The 15,079-nt window shown below is 36.7% G+C and overlaps 1 protein-coding gene across 1 annotated transcript in view; it reads right to left on the bottom strand.

Moving 5' to 3' along the window:
* Positions 1-3,051: 3,051 nt before the first annotated feature.
* Positions 3,052-15,079, bottom strand: part of dnah9 (dynein, axonemal, heavy chain 9) — an 89,859-nt gene continuing 77,831 nt past the window's right edge. Inside the window, exons 65-69 of the mRNA XM_034309459.2 lie at positions 12,237-12,428; positions 8,526-8,696; positions 7,561-7,743; positions 6,613-7,002; positions 3,052-3,393 (exon numbers count right to left, since the gene is read on the bottom strand). Coding sequence (XP_034165350.2) covers positions 3,166-3,393; positions 6,613-7,002; positions 7,561-7,743; positions 8,526-8,696; positions 12,237-12,428 — 1,164 coding nt within the window. The 3' untranslated portion in view covers positions 3,052-3,165. The remainder of the gene's footprint in view (positions 3,394-6,612; positions 7,003-7,560; positions 7,744-8,525; positions 8,697-12,236; positions 12,429-15,079) is intronic.

The raw sequence follows: 15,079 nt of genomic DNA, 5'->3' as shown, positions 1-15,079 counted from the left end.
CTGTTGAGATAATAAAATAAAGCTAGTGATATCTTACTTTTTAGATCTCACAGCTGTTTTGTTATATTTATTGCATTAATCAGGATATTTATTTAGTATAGGAAATCTCCTTAAGTCATAGTTCCCTCCAGGTGTCAAATTCTGAAATAACCCCAAAAAAAAGTTTTAAAAAATGCTGCATTAATATCAGCTGTGGTTAGGAGAATACATTCACTACAGAAAGTACAGAAGGTTCCTTAAGAAGGTTTCAGTTAATGTTTATTCATCTGCTAACATGTACATTAAATAGTTCAATTCAATTCAATTTTATTTGTATAGTGCGTTTAACAATGGACATTGTGACAAAGCAGCTTTACAGAAGTATATAAATTCTGGATATAAATTCTAATGAGAAAGCCAGCGGCGATGGTGGCAAGGAAAAACTCCCTGAGTCGACATGACGAAACTGCGTGAGCAACCAGATTCAAAAGGGAATCCAACCTCATCTGGGTGACAATGGATAGTGCGATTCTAAAGAATTTATCTTCTATAACTGTATACTATATAGTCAAAAAGTGCTAATTGTATTTAAAGGAACTTGTGAGCTTATGACCAAGTTATGAGAATGAGCATCAGAGTCACTTCTGAATTCATTATAGTCTATTGTATCAAAAGTTACAACAAACTGTTAATAAACTGCAAACTGTTCTTAGCAATTGCAGTCCTAAGGCTATCCAAGGAAGAACATCCATAGCCATCTTCATGGTTTCTATATGGTACCATCCACAGCATCCTCATGGTGATCTTTAGGCTGTCCATGTGGGGCCAGCCTTAGCAGTAGCAAGTGATTTTCCAGTGACAAGAACTCCAAACAGGTCTGGAGAGCAGGAGTCAAGCTCACTGGTGTCTCAGGAGTAACGTGCAGATCGACAGAGAATAATATTATATATCCAGTTAATTAATTTCCATCACAATTTATTGCAGTTTTTTCATAGACAAGAAATTCCTCTATCGCAATGGAGCAGAAATTTTCAAGGGGAAATGAGAATTTTATTCTTTCTATCCAATATGAAATTCTCTGCATGTGTAAAATTACTCTGCAGAAAAAACAGTTGGACTCTCTCTCTGCCCTTGATCTGACCATTCTTAATGCTGTATAATCTGCATTTGTTATCTGATTAATTGCCTTAATCAATGCACCATACATTTAATCATGGACAGATGCCAGCATGTCACTGCAACAGCAGTTGTAGAGGAGTTTTGGTGGCAAAGCATGAGCTTCAATGCACTTCTGCATATTGCTAGATTCTTATTAAAACTTTTTTCGATTCAGTAATTCATTAAATATGCCCGCTTAGTAGGGAAAAAAATCAATGTAGTACAATTTAATAAGCAAACAGGATTACATTACAGGATTGTTAGATGTTTTTTTTTAAATAATGGTTTATCTAAGAGATTTATAATGTTGAAAGGAAAGCCTCTTCTTTAGCAGATATTAGCAGATTTACTGTGGCAATATAGCAAGAGCATAAACACACACACCCACACACATCTTTGTCTTACTATTCTTGTGAGAACCTTCAGTTGACATGACTATTAATGCTAATTAATTCTGCTCCTACACCTAAATTTAACCTTAAACTTAACCTCAGTATCCAAAAGGAAATCATTTTTAAATAAAAGCAGTATACGCACAGAGTAGTGAACTAAACTTCTCCTCATGAGATTTTGAAGATACAGAATGAGAAATTCTTTATGTTATCTAAAACTACTCTTGCTAGATCATTATAATTGGATTCCAGCTATATTTATTGCATTTCCCGTATTCCCTTTCCGCATGGCTCTGTATCATACCTCAGTGTCTGAATGTGCTGTTAGGTTTTCTCAATAACAGATATAAAGTTCCCTCGAGGCCCATCGCTGTGCGAGACGATTCACAGAAAAATACTGTGCAAGGATTGCAATATCTTCAGGGGAGCAGTTTCGAGTTTTCCTCCCATCTCAGGACATGGTAGGATCTGAAGCAGCAGCTCTGTCTGAATGTGGAGTTGAGACTTTTCATGGGGAAAGGTTAGAGGGACTGTTATGGTTTTAGCTCAGTGGGATATCTGATATTGAGAGTCCAAGCAGAAGACTCAGAGGATAAAGACTCATGGAGAGAGAACAGACAAATGACTTCAATATAAAAAGAGGGGTTCTGTAAACAGAACAAAGAAATACAAGGGGTGTGAAGATGCTATAGAATGAGTAAGGGAGAAAAACACAATGGGCCATGCTGTTATAGGAAAATCAACGATGGGATGATGCGATGAATCCCAATGTTACTACCCTGAAGTTGATTATCTTCCTATAACAGAATGTCCTGAAACATTTTATTCCTCTTACACCACAGCAATTTATTAATAATAACAATTTTGAGTTAATAAACACTGACACTACATTTCATCCTTTTATACAGTAGGTACGTTTACTGTTGTGGAACATCTGCATAACAATTTCCTGTCATTACTAATATCACCTAAGTTCCCTCACCAGCTTCTCTTCTTTTCTTTCAACTGAGTAAGACAAAACGATGTATCTTGACTGTTATTATGAAAATCCTCTGTCCCGAAGACTTTCCCATGTCAGAAAACTTAAATTTGCAGCTTTTACCTCTGATTTTTAGAAAGTGCTGTAGCTGAAGACTCCTTTCAAAAATGCTAAATAAACATCCCCTTATAGACACACTTTTCAAACATCTACATTTTCAAAAATGTATGTGCCAAGTCTGCCATACAAGTCTCTGTGAAAGAGTTGTTACTATAGAAACAATAACATATTAGAATGAGTGAATTAATATAAACCATGCAGCTGGAACCACTTGCCCAAGCAGTAGAAAATTAATCAACACTTTTGGACATGGTATAAAAGCTGATATTTAATAACCAGAAGATATTCAGGAAATCACTGTTTCTAGACATCTTAAGTATTTGGCATAGAGCTACAGCAAAGCAATTCTGAAACTACTCCAGCATCCACCCCCCCCCCCCCCCCCCCCCCCCCACTACTCCCCCTAAAAACCCCCTAAAATATATAAAGAGTCTACAAAAGGTACCAGACTTCTGGTAAAAGTGCATATATGCAGTTAATTATAATGGCATAGTTTCCTGTTATTGCTAAGATTAGCTATGCATACGTGGTTATGGTCTATATCTGCAGAAGCAGTGCCACTCCTGCCAGGGTCCATTTGGACGGATTCTCTTTGGTTTTCAGGTTAAATGTCCACACATAGGTAGGTCCTCTCTGTTTGGTCTTGTAGACAGGACACTGGTAGACGCTACGTGTCTCTTGCTTGTCTACGGGGACGGCCTTGATGAAGATGACTGGCATGGCTGGGGTGAGCTCTTTCAGACGGGCGTCAACGATCACACCAGCCTACAAGACATGACATCACACAGAAAACTTTCTGCTGTGAAAAGTTTATCATGTAATATTAGTGAATGTTATGTAGCTGAAATTGTTCCAAAGAAAATTGCTGAGTCATCTGACTTTGCAAATCCATTTAAGTGAGATTAATTTCTGACAAGTCCCTTAAAAGTACGTGCAATTAATCTTGGTAAAGAGCTTTTTCATTATTTCGGAAAAATTTCAACATTAATCCCAGGGTCCCTTTGAACAAGAGAAAGTTAATACGTTTGAAATTGAAACGGTTTTGTTTTTCACATTATGCTGCACAGACGTCTTGAGATGGGAATGGTTTATTATTTTCTACTGCATAAATCTTGTAGATCATGAATATCATGCCAAAGCTGGACTCCTTTCAGTATTAAAAAAGATACAGTGTTGATAGTGAGGCACAGTTCATGATCTCCCCTTTAATTAGCGCTCTAATAGCATCACAAACAAATTACTTCATCTTTCTGCATGAATTCAAAGCAACAACTTCTGAGGCTTAGGCTGTATTTTTTCCTCTATGACAGTCACATAAATCAAATTTCTTCACATTCCTGTATATATGCGTGGTCGGTTGCTTTGTGCTAAATCACCTCTGCACTGAAAGCTGCCTTTTTACCTTATGGCCCACTCACAGCTATTAAAATCACAGATCAAATACAGAATACGGAGTTATGAAATAACTGAAGAAAGACCACGCATGAAGCTCCACCTACTTCCTAGTTAACTTTCTTTCTTTGAATTCCCATCTCTCTCTTTCTCTACTCGAGATGGGAGTTTCTGCACCCACCACCTTTCCGTCTCCACCATACTATTCAACGACTCCTACTTGAGACTGTTCAGGGAGGACCTGGCTGTCTAGTGTAAAAAAGCAGCCCAAGTTCTCCCCCTTTTACATTTCCACAAACATTCTCTATGCCATTCAGCTGAAGGTGTTTTCTGCACTTGCACTTTCAGCATATCTAACATTTAAAATAATATGTCATTTTAATCTTCCAGAAAAATCTGTCATGTAAATTCTAGCATTATGCCAAAACTTTGAATTTTTCCAGTCATGCTGTTTCAGAGGCATCTGTGCTTATTTATGCTTTTACAGCTGGAGAGCTGCAGAGTGGGTTTTCCCACGGGGCACGTAGGCAAACCTGGCTCTCTGTCTAAGTCGATTTAAGGTATAGGGGAAAACAGCCGAGCTGGGGTACCAATTAAAATGAATCCATGCACAGTTTTCACATGCTGTAATTAAAACCTGCCTTTAGAGACCTGGGAAAGCAGCACACATTTACACACTCCTGTAAAGACCACAGTGTAAGCTGTTCTCCCCGTCGTCTACTGCAGAAACCCTATAGCTATGACCAGGCAAATTTTTATTAACCTGCAAATGTCATTTTATTAGATTATTTTTTAAAAGCTAATTTAGCTATTGCATCAAAATCAACTGGTTGATTAGCTTTACAATACCATTTAATATCCAGCTGGTGTCATTAACAGACTCTGTTGGAGCGAAACTCAGTTTCAAATTAGTGGCTTGAGAAACTTAAGGAACGTTAGACGTATGCATGGCTCTCAAGGGATGTGTATGTGCACATATTGCTGGATGTGTCTTCCAGCCCTTGGCAGATGTTGCCCTTTTTATAGATCAAAAATGAACATCTCCCACTCGTATTCTAATCTTACACAGGATAACAGCTCTGGATGTGAATTTTTACTGCTTTACTTTTCATTCATACACATATATATAGTTTACTGATGCACCCACGGCATGCCATGGATTTAAATGACCTTGGTCCAGTGCATTTAACACCTACTAACACCTAAAAATCATTTGCACTGAAATACATTTTTTTAGATATTGATTCACACAGAAAACTCAATTAAATCAGTACAAGAACCCACGCTACAGCCTCATCCCTCTGCCTCCTACTTGCATGCGCTGATCTCAGGCTTACAATATGACTGTGTGTAATGTAGGCCATTTTAGGATTGTCTACACTCACCAGCTACTTTATTAGGAACACTGGTTCCCCTTCTCATTCATGCAATTATCCAATCGGGTAATCATGTAGCAGCTGAACAATGCATAAAATCATGCAGATACAGGTCAAGAGTTTCAAACAGATCAAACAGAATAGGGGAAAAATGTGATCTCAGTGACTTGATTGTTGGTGCAGCACAGACTGGTTTGAGTATTTCAGAAACTGCTGATCTTCTGGGATTTTCACACACAACAGTCTCTATAGTTTACACAGAATGGTAGAAAAAACATCCAGTGGGCAGCAGTTCTGTGCCTACTGTTTCCTCAGATTCCTGTTCTTGGCTGGCAGGAGTGGAACCCAATGTGCTCTTCTGTAGCCCATTTGCTTAAAGATTCGACATGTTGTGTATTCTGAGATGCTTTTCTGCTCCCCATGGTTGTAAAGAGTGGTCATTCTGCTCTGACTTCTGTCATCAACAACGCATTTATACCTATAGAACTGCTACACACTGTATGTTTTTTTGTTTTTCGCACCATTCTGTCTCTGACTCTAGAGACTGTTATGAGTGAAAATCCCAGGAGATCAGCAGTTTCTCAATACTCAAACCAGCCCATCTGGCACCAACAACCATGCCACAGTCAAAATCACTGAGCTCACATTTTCCCCCATTCTGATGTTTGATGTGAATATTAACATTAACATTGTTTCTGTGTGATTGTATGTGTTGCTGCTGTCACATGATTGACTGAGTGGAAAATTGCACAAATGAGCTGTAGAGGTGTTCCTAAGAATGTAGTCAGTTAATATATAGCACAGATATAGAGAATATAGAGAAGTGTAATTGTCACATGTACTTGTCCACTGTTTAGTGTAGAGACAAAGTTTTGTAATTAATGGTTAATAATAGTCACAGATTGGAATCAGCATTTTGAAGAAGGTGAAGAACAGTCATGTCTGGATTATACCAAGTCACCCCTGGCCTGAGGTCACCATCTTTGATCAACAACCAACATCAACCAATCAAAAGCTCTGAGCATTTATGATGGATCTGTGTGAGCTAACCTAATCTATGAAGTTTCTGCAACAATTCTCTCCATATGCTATGTGCTCCAAAAGCTATGTCCTTTTTAACTGAAATGCATTTCTAAGCTTTCAGATCACAAACACAATTGTATTTCTTGCTAAATTCGTTCAAAGCTCGTTCTATTATCACCTCTTTGCCTCTCACCTGTGTATCCCATCGTGCTCCCTCCATAAAGAGGCCATGAACATACGCTCCCTCACGTGGTGGAGAGGTGAACTCTTCGCGGCTCTTCTTGGTGACGTCGCACTGCAGGCTCATCTTGTCAAGAGGCCACTCGTTGCGGCGTGCTGTGGACTGCATGATAGCTGTAAGGAAGGACTGTGGGTTGAAGAAGCCGGCGAGCCAAACGGCAGAGGGAAGGCTGAAGTCTGAAGTCCAGCTCTCCAGCTCACGGATTCGGCACAGCAGATCAGTGAACCAGAGTGTTAGGCCACATGTGGACGCATACGCACGTTTACTCCATGAGTCTGGAACCTGCTCCAGGTAGATGGCGTTCTGGAGGTTCTCCATGTCGCTGGTCATCGTGAGCTCACCCTGAGAGAGAAACATGGCAAGTTGGAGGCTGAGAGCTCATTAATAATTACCATATTGTATCAGTAGTCATCTAATTCAGTCAGAGACATTCCTACAATGTGGTTATGGCCTAGTATACTAGACGCTATGTGAGTATTTACTGGAGATGGAGACAATCATGGTCAGGAACATCATAGCACTTTAACTGTTTTACGCCTAATGAGAATTAAATCCCAAAAGTATCAATCCCTAGTAAATCAGATTACATTTTGGCAAGGTTCAAATGGCCCATGCTTCTCCTTAATCAAGAGAGTAACGGCATTCAGTGATATAATGCACTTAAAATAGCTTTCGAACGAGCAGTGCAATCGATTTGTGGCACCCTGGTGCTTAAATTTCATTTATCCTGAACGACCTGTAATGGAGCACTCAGAGCACATTTGAAATGTCACAGTATCAGACTGGCAAAGAGACCAAAGAGACAACTACATCCTAATAGCACACACTAGGAAAATCAATATTCATACATTGTATTTCATGGCAGTGTATGTACATGAGTGTATCTGTTGTACAGAGTACCTTCAGGCCAAGATTTAGCTCCTTGAGTGAGCGTTTGATCTCCTGTGTCAGGATGTTCATACGCTCACACTCTTGCAGGGCCACTACCACATATGGGCTCCTCTCCTCCACCTTTCCCATCAGCTCCGTCATGTTAAACCCTTCTGGAAGCTTCTCGAGGATCTCATCCAGGACAATTTTCACCTTTAACATGGAAAAATATCAGTGAGCAAGTGTAGAACAATTCAGATGTATTTGTTAACTACACAACCGTAGCATTTTTGTATACAGCGGAATAGTTCGTTTCTTCTTAACTGTCTCTTGAACATCATACTAACATGAACTCAACAGAAGAAGTGGATAACATAATCAATATCTTGCCAAAAAAAGATCTATTTGTCTCTGTCGCTTGCGTGACCTGTTTAATGCAAAATGGTGATTGCTTACAAATCCCAATCTCTTACCTTAAAAAGGTCAGCTGTCATAATGCATCCAGACACACTTCCACAGCACCCATATCTAATCTTTTAAATGTCAGAGCTAACAAAACCGAGCCCACTTCTTGGGAATTAGCTCCACTTAACCTCTTCAGACAGAAGTGGGGCTCCTGTCTCTGGATTAAAATGGGTATCAGCATGACAGTGTAATGAACCTGACCCTTTTAAGAGTAGATGACCCTAGTCAGAGACAATATAGTGAATAGGATCACATCTACTTTATCAGTTGATGATGGTAATGGGGATAAATAGAGGACATGATGTACGGTGATGAGGATATATTGTGACTAATGGCTAATAACGGGTACAGACTGTAATAGGTATATAAATGAGGAGGAAAGGACAGTAGACTGCTAGAAAAACCATCACAGCCAACATTTGTGTTTAAGAATAAAATCTGCGCATGTTTTAACATCTTATGACAGAAAAAGTTTTGTTTCTTGGTGTTTTTGCTGGAAACCTCAATGAAACACTTTGACGTATGTGCACCTTCTCGTCTCGTGAGGTACCGCTGCCTTCTCCAGAGCCTCCATCCCTGGGTTGCATCTCAAGAACGGTGCGGAAGAGCTTCTCTGACGTCTGAGTCAGGAAACCGATCTCAGCGTTGGGGTGTAGGCCGTACAGATAAGGTGACTCTGCGGGCAGTGCTTCATCGATGTACTTAGAAAAAACAACAGAGAGCAGAATAGCAAAGAATTTATGTATCATTTTACAGGTAAATTTAAGGAATCATGGATTAAAATTCTCAAGCAAGATTGCTATAACAAATATAGACAATTTCACTGTTAGGAAGGTGCTACAGAAAGACACCACGGAAAGTCAGCACACAAACAATGGCTTAAGCGAATGAAGACTTCGCCAGTAGCCCGAGGCTTTAAGTGAATTTAGACATGGTTTCCAAAGCTGCCATGATGCTCAGCTTAAGAATAATAGAGGGGTTTGGATGGAAGCAGAGAGAGTGAGAGAGTTCCACACTCCACAAGTGTTTGCACCTCTCCAAATCCCTGTAACACTCTTATCCAGCATTCAGCAAGGGCTGTATTCAGAGCTGAGTTAAGCATTTGTAGTGAGAATTTAATATTAAAATTGTGAAGAGCGGTATACAAACTTAAATGTTACTCAGAGGTTGCGTGAGAGTTACGCATGCAAGGTGGTGTTTGATTAAAATAGACATGTGTCTCAGTTATGCAAAATTCTGACTTTGCCCTTAAGTAAATATTTCCTGCAAGATATCGGATCAAGCGAGGAGTAGTATTAAGTCCAGCACCACTGTCTGGCAGTTTGATGTAACAGCAATATCCTGAAGTTTATATATTGGGCACTCTTAATTATTTCATTAACAGTTTCATCCCTTCAAAGTTCACAATCATTTTTTTGGAGGAGACAACATCTTAGTCGCTTATTTCAAGTGCCAATTTTTTATGGATAAAATAATCCATAAAGTAACATAACGTGAGCTGAAAACATAGCAGATGAGTGCTTGGTCAGCTTATCCTTCTAACCTCGGTTACATTTTCTTTACCAGAGAGCACATTTCAATAACAAAAAACATAGTTTTGTTAATTCAACAACTCAAAATAGAGAATTTAAGGTGTGATAAAATCACATATATCCCATGTACACATTGTGATTTCATGACCTTGATTACTACATTAAGCTGTGTAGTCAATAACAATAGGACATGCTGGATCAAGTGCTATTCTGCTGAGCAAAGAGGTTGAAAGCCATACTGTTAAATTAAACAAATTTGCAGTGATAATTACAGTTAGGACTATTAATGCAGCAATACACTAGCGACATACTAGACTCTTATTAGATGTTTATTTCAGTGCTTGATATCTTCTCATTGATATATCCTTATATTAGTCTTTTTTTCATTTTTAAATTGTCTCTTGCTTTTGTGTTGTATAGTATTACATTTGACAGAAAAAGAAAAAAAATCTACTTGCTTCTTCAGTCTACATTTTCTATCCCTGGTATTTTATTGGGTTTAATGGCAAGTGCTTGGTGTTTTAATGTGGTTGTCTCTACACTACTGAAAAACCCCTTCTTGGATACTTTTACTTAAGAAAAATATGGCAACCGTGAAGGCGTGAACTACACACAAGCCATTTACATATTCTTAAGCAGCTGTATAACCTGATTCAGAATACACGTAACTTTCCCTCTGTAAATACTGAAGCAACGTTTGTACCTAATTTGCCGTAAAGAAGATGTGCTATGTACTTAGACTGAAAATAATAAAATAGCATTAAATGGCACTACTTCAAACATAGCAGTTACAGTTGTTACCATACAGAAGAAGTCTGAGAAAAATGAGGCTCTTATAGCTGTAACGATTATCAAATGTATAAAAATTAAACAGAAATCTTGATTGCCAAAATCAATCAAGAGTGATGCACATATTGTAGCTGCAATGGAAGAAGAGCTGCTGCTAAGAAAAAGACATTTTTTAATCTCAGTAAATCTTTGTCCATTCTAAGTACAGTTTCTTGCTACTGACAAAAAGTGGAATGAGTGTAAAACTAATGAGTGAAAAACAGCCCCAGTCTGTCAATCATTTTAACTGATCTTATGCAGCAATGCCCCCTGAGTCTCAGGTAAAAGTCATTTTCCCTGATAAGGATTTATAAACCAGCTGTAGGGATATGGGCTTCACATACACAAACATTATAATACTGTTTATAATACGCCTCAGGTATCTCTGCGATTTTGGAAAATTGCCATGTACGTTAGCGCTTTATCTTAGCACACCTTTAGCATAATGCAGTTAAGCTCAAAATCACACTAAGCATAACTGAATTAAGATGTTAGTAACATTCATCATTTTAGGAAAACTGGGCTGTGTAAATCCATAGAAATCTTTCTTTACCATTTACACTGAACTTGTGAATGCATCAAAAAATCAGGCAGTGGTCTGGTTTAATAAAATATACTGAAAAAATATATATAAAGATAGACTGTTGTTTTCCAAAATGTCCAGCAGGAAAAGATTCTTGGACAAGAAAGACTTGCTGTGCAATATATTGAGCCCAATGTTTTTAGGACATTTTCTGTAATGAGTAGCACTGACTGCCAAAAAATATTTTCATAAACAAATAAAGCTGGAAGCTGTTTAATTATCCTAGAATATCAGTCATGAGTTTGCACTGAATTCCATGCATAAACAGATTGTTACATATATATATATATATATATATATATATATATATATATATATATATATATTAAGCTAATAACTTTATTTCATATATATATATATATATATATATATATATATATATATATATATATATATATATATATATATATATATGAAATAAAGTTATTAGCTTAATAATATGTAATTTTAATAATATGGAATAACATTAGTTTTTTAATACATTAAATGTATTACGTTTATTGGATCTTATCTTTTTTTACTACTTTTCTATAAAACAGAAAAAAAAGATAAGATGCAATAAATGTAATACATTTAAAGTTCTAATTATGATAATTATTATATTATTATAATTATAATTAATAAAATTAAAATTCATTATAGCTAAATTATAATGTACTTTTTTAAATAAATTTTTAAAAAATGTATTACATTTATTATAAATGTGTAATAAAAAAACTTTTAATGTATTATTAATAATATTTGTTATAGAAACACAATGTAGCCTGTTACATGTAAGCTTTGGCTGCTAAGCAAAATAATGGCCAAAGATGAGGGCATTTTATGTAAAGAACAATGGCTTAAGTATAATTGTTTTGTTTTTTATTTTTTTTGGCTGAAAATCTGGTGCTTTAACACAGACTTCATGTACTGTTATGCGGTAACAGGTCACATTTTAGAACCAAAGCTATCCATGTTATAACATTTAATTAAGAATATTGAGCATAGTCACGCATACATTTCATGAAAACTGATGGTTGAACTCACTTGAAATAAAGCTGTGTTTTAAAACAGTATAATTTCTTTCCTGTTTTTTGAAGAAGCCTATAACCTGAACTTTGAAAAGTCACTGGTAGTCCTGTTATTTCAAGAATATTTTACCCTGACTCACTGTGCATGATGTTACAATAACCAGCCTTGATACCATTTTCCCTACAGTCATTTCTCTCTGCAAAAATAACTCCAAGTACATAGCCCTTTAGGGATTTCTCACTTTCATTCTGTTTCTGTGAGAGAGAGGTGGCAGGAGGTGCATTTACCTGGTGATAGCCATTGTAATCCATGTTCCCAGGCAGTAGGAAGCCTGGGGCCAGGTACAGCTCCCCCTCCATCATCTCAGGCTTGATGAACTCCTCCAGGTAGGTGCGGCACAGCCTGCGGTCCCAGTCGTCAGTGATGTGGCCACCATACATTATCTCTCCAAAGAGGTAGCGAAGGTCGTCATATGGCACCTGAACAAAACAAAACACGCTCGCTATCCCAATTTCCACTCTGGAGACCGCATTGCATCTCTGAGCTCATTTCTGATCTTCTAAGCAGTAAATAATGCTATATTGCACATCATAACCTGCATACAATAGGGTTCAAATATTAAACTCCACTACCATCTGCTACAAAAAAATACATTTTTTCAAATTATATTTTTTTCCAAACATCATTACATCATACTATACTAATAGAAGTGAAAATGTTTTTTTTTTTTTTTTACTGAAAGCAGGTGCAATAGAGTATATCATATGTAACAGAAAACTACTAATGAATTCAACATTAGTCATTAAGTGATAACTGAAATGAAACAGAACAAGTAAAAGACATACAAGAAGTGATAACTTACTTCATGGACATTCCACAATATTATTGTTCAGCATATTGTTCTTTAATAAATAAAAATGGGGTCACATCACAACATGCCCTGTCATGTTTTATTCCTCACTTAATTTGCCCTCATTTACATACTTTATTTAGTGTTCACATATTCTTTATGTTATACTGTATCTGTTTCACCTTAGTAACTACAGTTGCTGGATATGTGCAGCTAATTACTGATTAATACAATGATGATAACACTCTAAGTGTGCTCTCAGTCCACTGTATTCACACATAATGATTAAATAGATATCATTCCATTATACTATCATTATAGCATAAATGTCTCTTCTTAATTATATACTGTATGTTCAGCATTGACCTCTATTTCACAGTGCAAAGCACCATTAAGTCCAACACCACTGTCTGACAGTGTGATATGCCCACAATGTGTCATTCATGTTTTTGGGCTTTAAATACAAACAAAAAAAACCTGTGGAATACAGGCAAATTCTAAAACATAAATATGACCAGTTAAAAGTAATTAATAATATTAACAGTTAAGTAATTAAGTAACAATACTAATTAAGTAATTAATAGTATCATCTATTTTTAAGGATAAAATCAAAGCGATCTTTAATCATAGCATGAATGTTGGTCAGCTTATCTGTCGTTTTCTTATAGGATAGCAAGTTGAATTAACAAAACCATCAGCATTACTAAAAGTGTGATAAAATTGGCTACGTCCTGCACACACATTACTATTTCATAACCTCCATTTTGTGTCTCACGGCTATGTTAAGTTGTGCACCCAATGAACTGTCAGATGATAATAAAAATGAATGTGCAAAATGATAGGAGGTGCTGGATCAAGTGCTATTTTATAAGCTCCTGAATAATGAGGGTGGAAGCCATATTGTTAGAAGTAGCCCAAATTTGCAGTGATTAATGTTATGAATTATTTCTAAACTGTCTCTTGCTTTTATATCATTTGACAACATTTGAAGGAAAAAAACTATAGGCTTCTTCAGTCTGCATTTTCTATCCCCTCATTTTGCAGGCTTAAAGGCAACACTTACGTTTAAAGCTTGTCACTGACCAGCGCGTCTTCTCTACTAAAATTTGTCAACCTCAGAGACATGAACTACATGCAGGTGATTTTAGTATTCTTTACAGGCTCTCAGAAAATCAACTTAAGCAGCTGCATAAGCTGACTTTGAATATGAGTAACTTTCCTTTGTTTAAATAGTGACATAACTTTTGGAGAGAAAAAAAAATCGTCGACTCTGAATAAGCTAAGCAGGTTGTGAATATTAAAGGAGATGTTACAAAAATAAGACAAATAGCCTGTAAAGAGGATATTCCAATAGATTTCAATTTCAATTAAAAAATATAGGTTAATGTTCGGGATCACATACTTTTCCAGAAACCACAGTTGCTAAGGAGAAATAGACGACACCTACAATATACGTAGGTATGAATATGAAACACTGATTAAGCACTAATAAGCTGCTGATATTGCAAAATGCAAAACTGCTGTATTAATTAATTATATGCACATTTATTAGCTATGAATTAATACCTAACATATATATATATATATATATATATATATATATATATATATATATATATATATATGTGTGTGTGTGTGTGTGTGTGTGTGTGTGTGTGTGTGTGACACCCTACACCCCTTAAGTGTTCCCAAAATTGTCATTTGTTGCAGTTTTAAATGTATCAACTAAGCAAAATATTATATTTTGATACATGATAAACAGGTCTTAGTTATGGATTCAAACTTTGGGGCTTGACATTATACTGTAGATTATTATATGCATGCCTGTTAAAATGGCTGCCTCCAGGGCTTCTCTAGCAGCAACCCATGTCTCTGTAGCTCCTCCGTGAGTCGTTGCTGAGAGTAATGTGATTACGCTAATATGTACTGTCTGGCATACAGCTGACAGATAAAGTGCTTTCCCAGGTGAGAGGTGTATAATATGAGCTCTGTGGCCATGTAAATTGAAGTAGGTGGGGAACACTCAGGCTGCATGCCAATCTGACAGGCTTGAAAGTGCAACATTGGATACAAGACTTAATACAACACGTCACTGTATCATTGTCTGTTTGCAGACATCCAAATGATTTAATTGTAAAAAGTGCAAGATCTAAAAGATTCCTTTCCCTTCATGTCCTTAAATACAAGTAAATAAATGTGTAAAGCTCTCTGAAGACTACATGATTGAGTATGGTTCATGGAAATGCAAGAAGACTTATTTCTGTTGTGGTTTTACCACAT

The sequence above is a fragment of the Pangasianodon hypophthalmus genome, chromosome 12, assembly GCF_027358585.1.
Source record: "Pangasianodon hypophthalmus isolate fPanHyp1 chromosome 12, fPanHyp1.pri, whole genome shotgun sequence".
Lineage (NCBI taxonomy): Eukaryota > Metazoa > Chordata > Actinopteri > Siluriformes > Pangasiidae > Pangasianodon > Pangasianodon hypophthalmus.
This window is presented reverse-complemented; position numbering and strand designations above follow the sequence as displayed.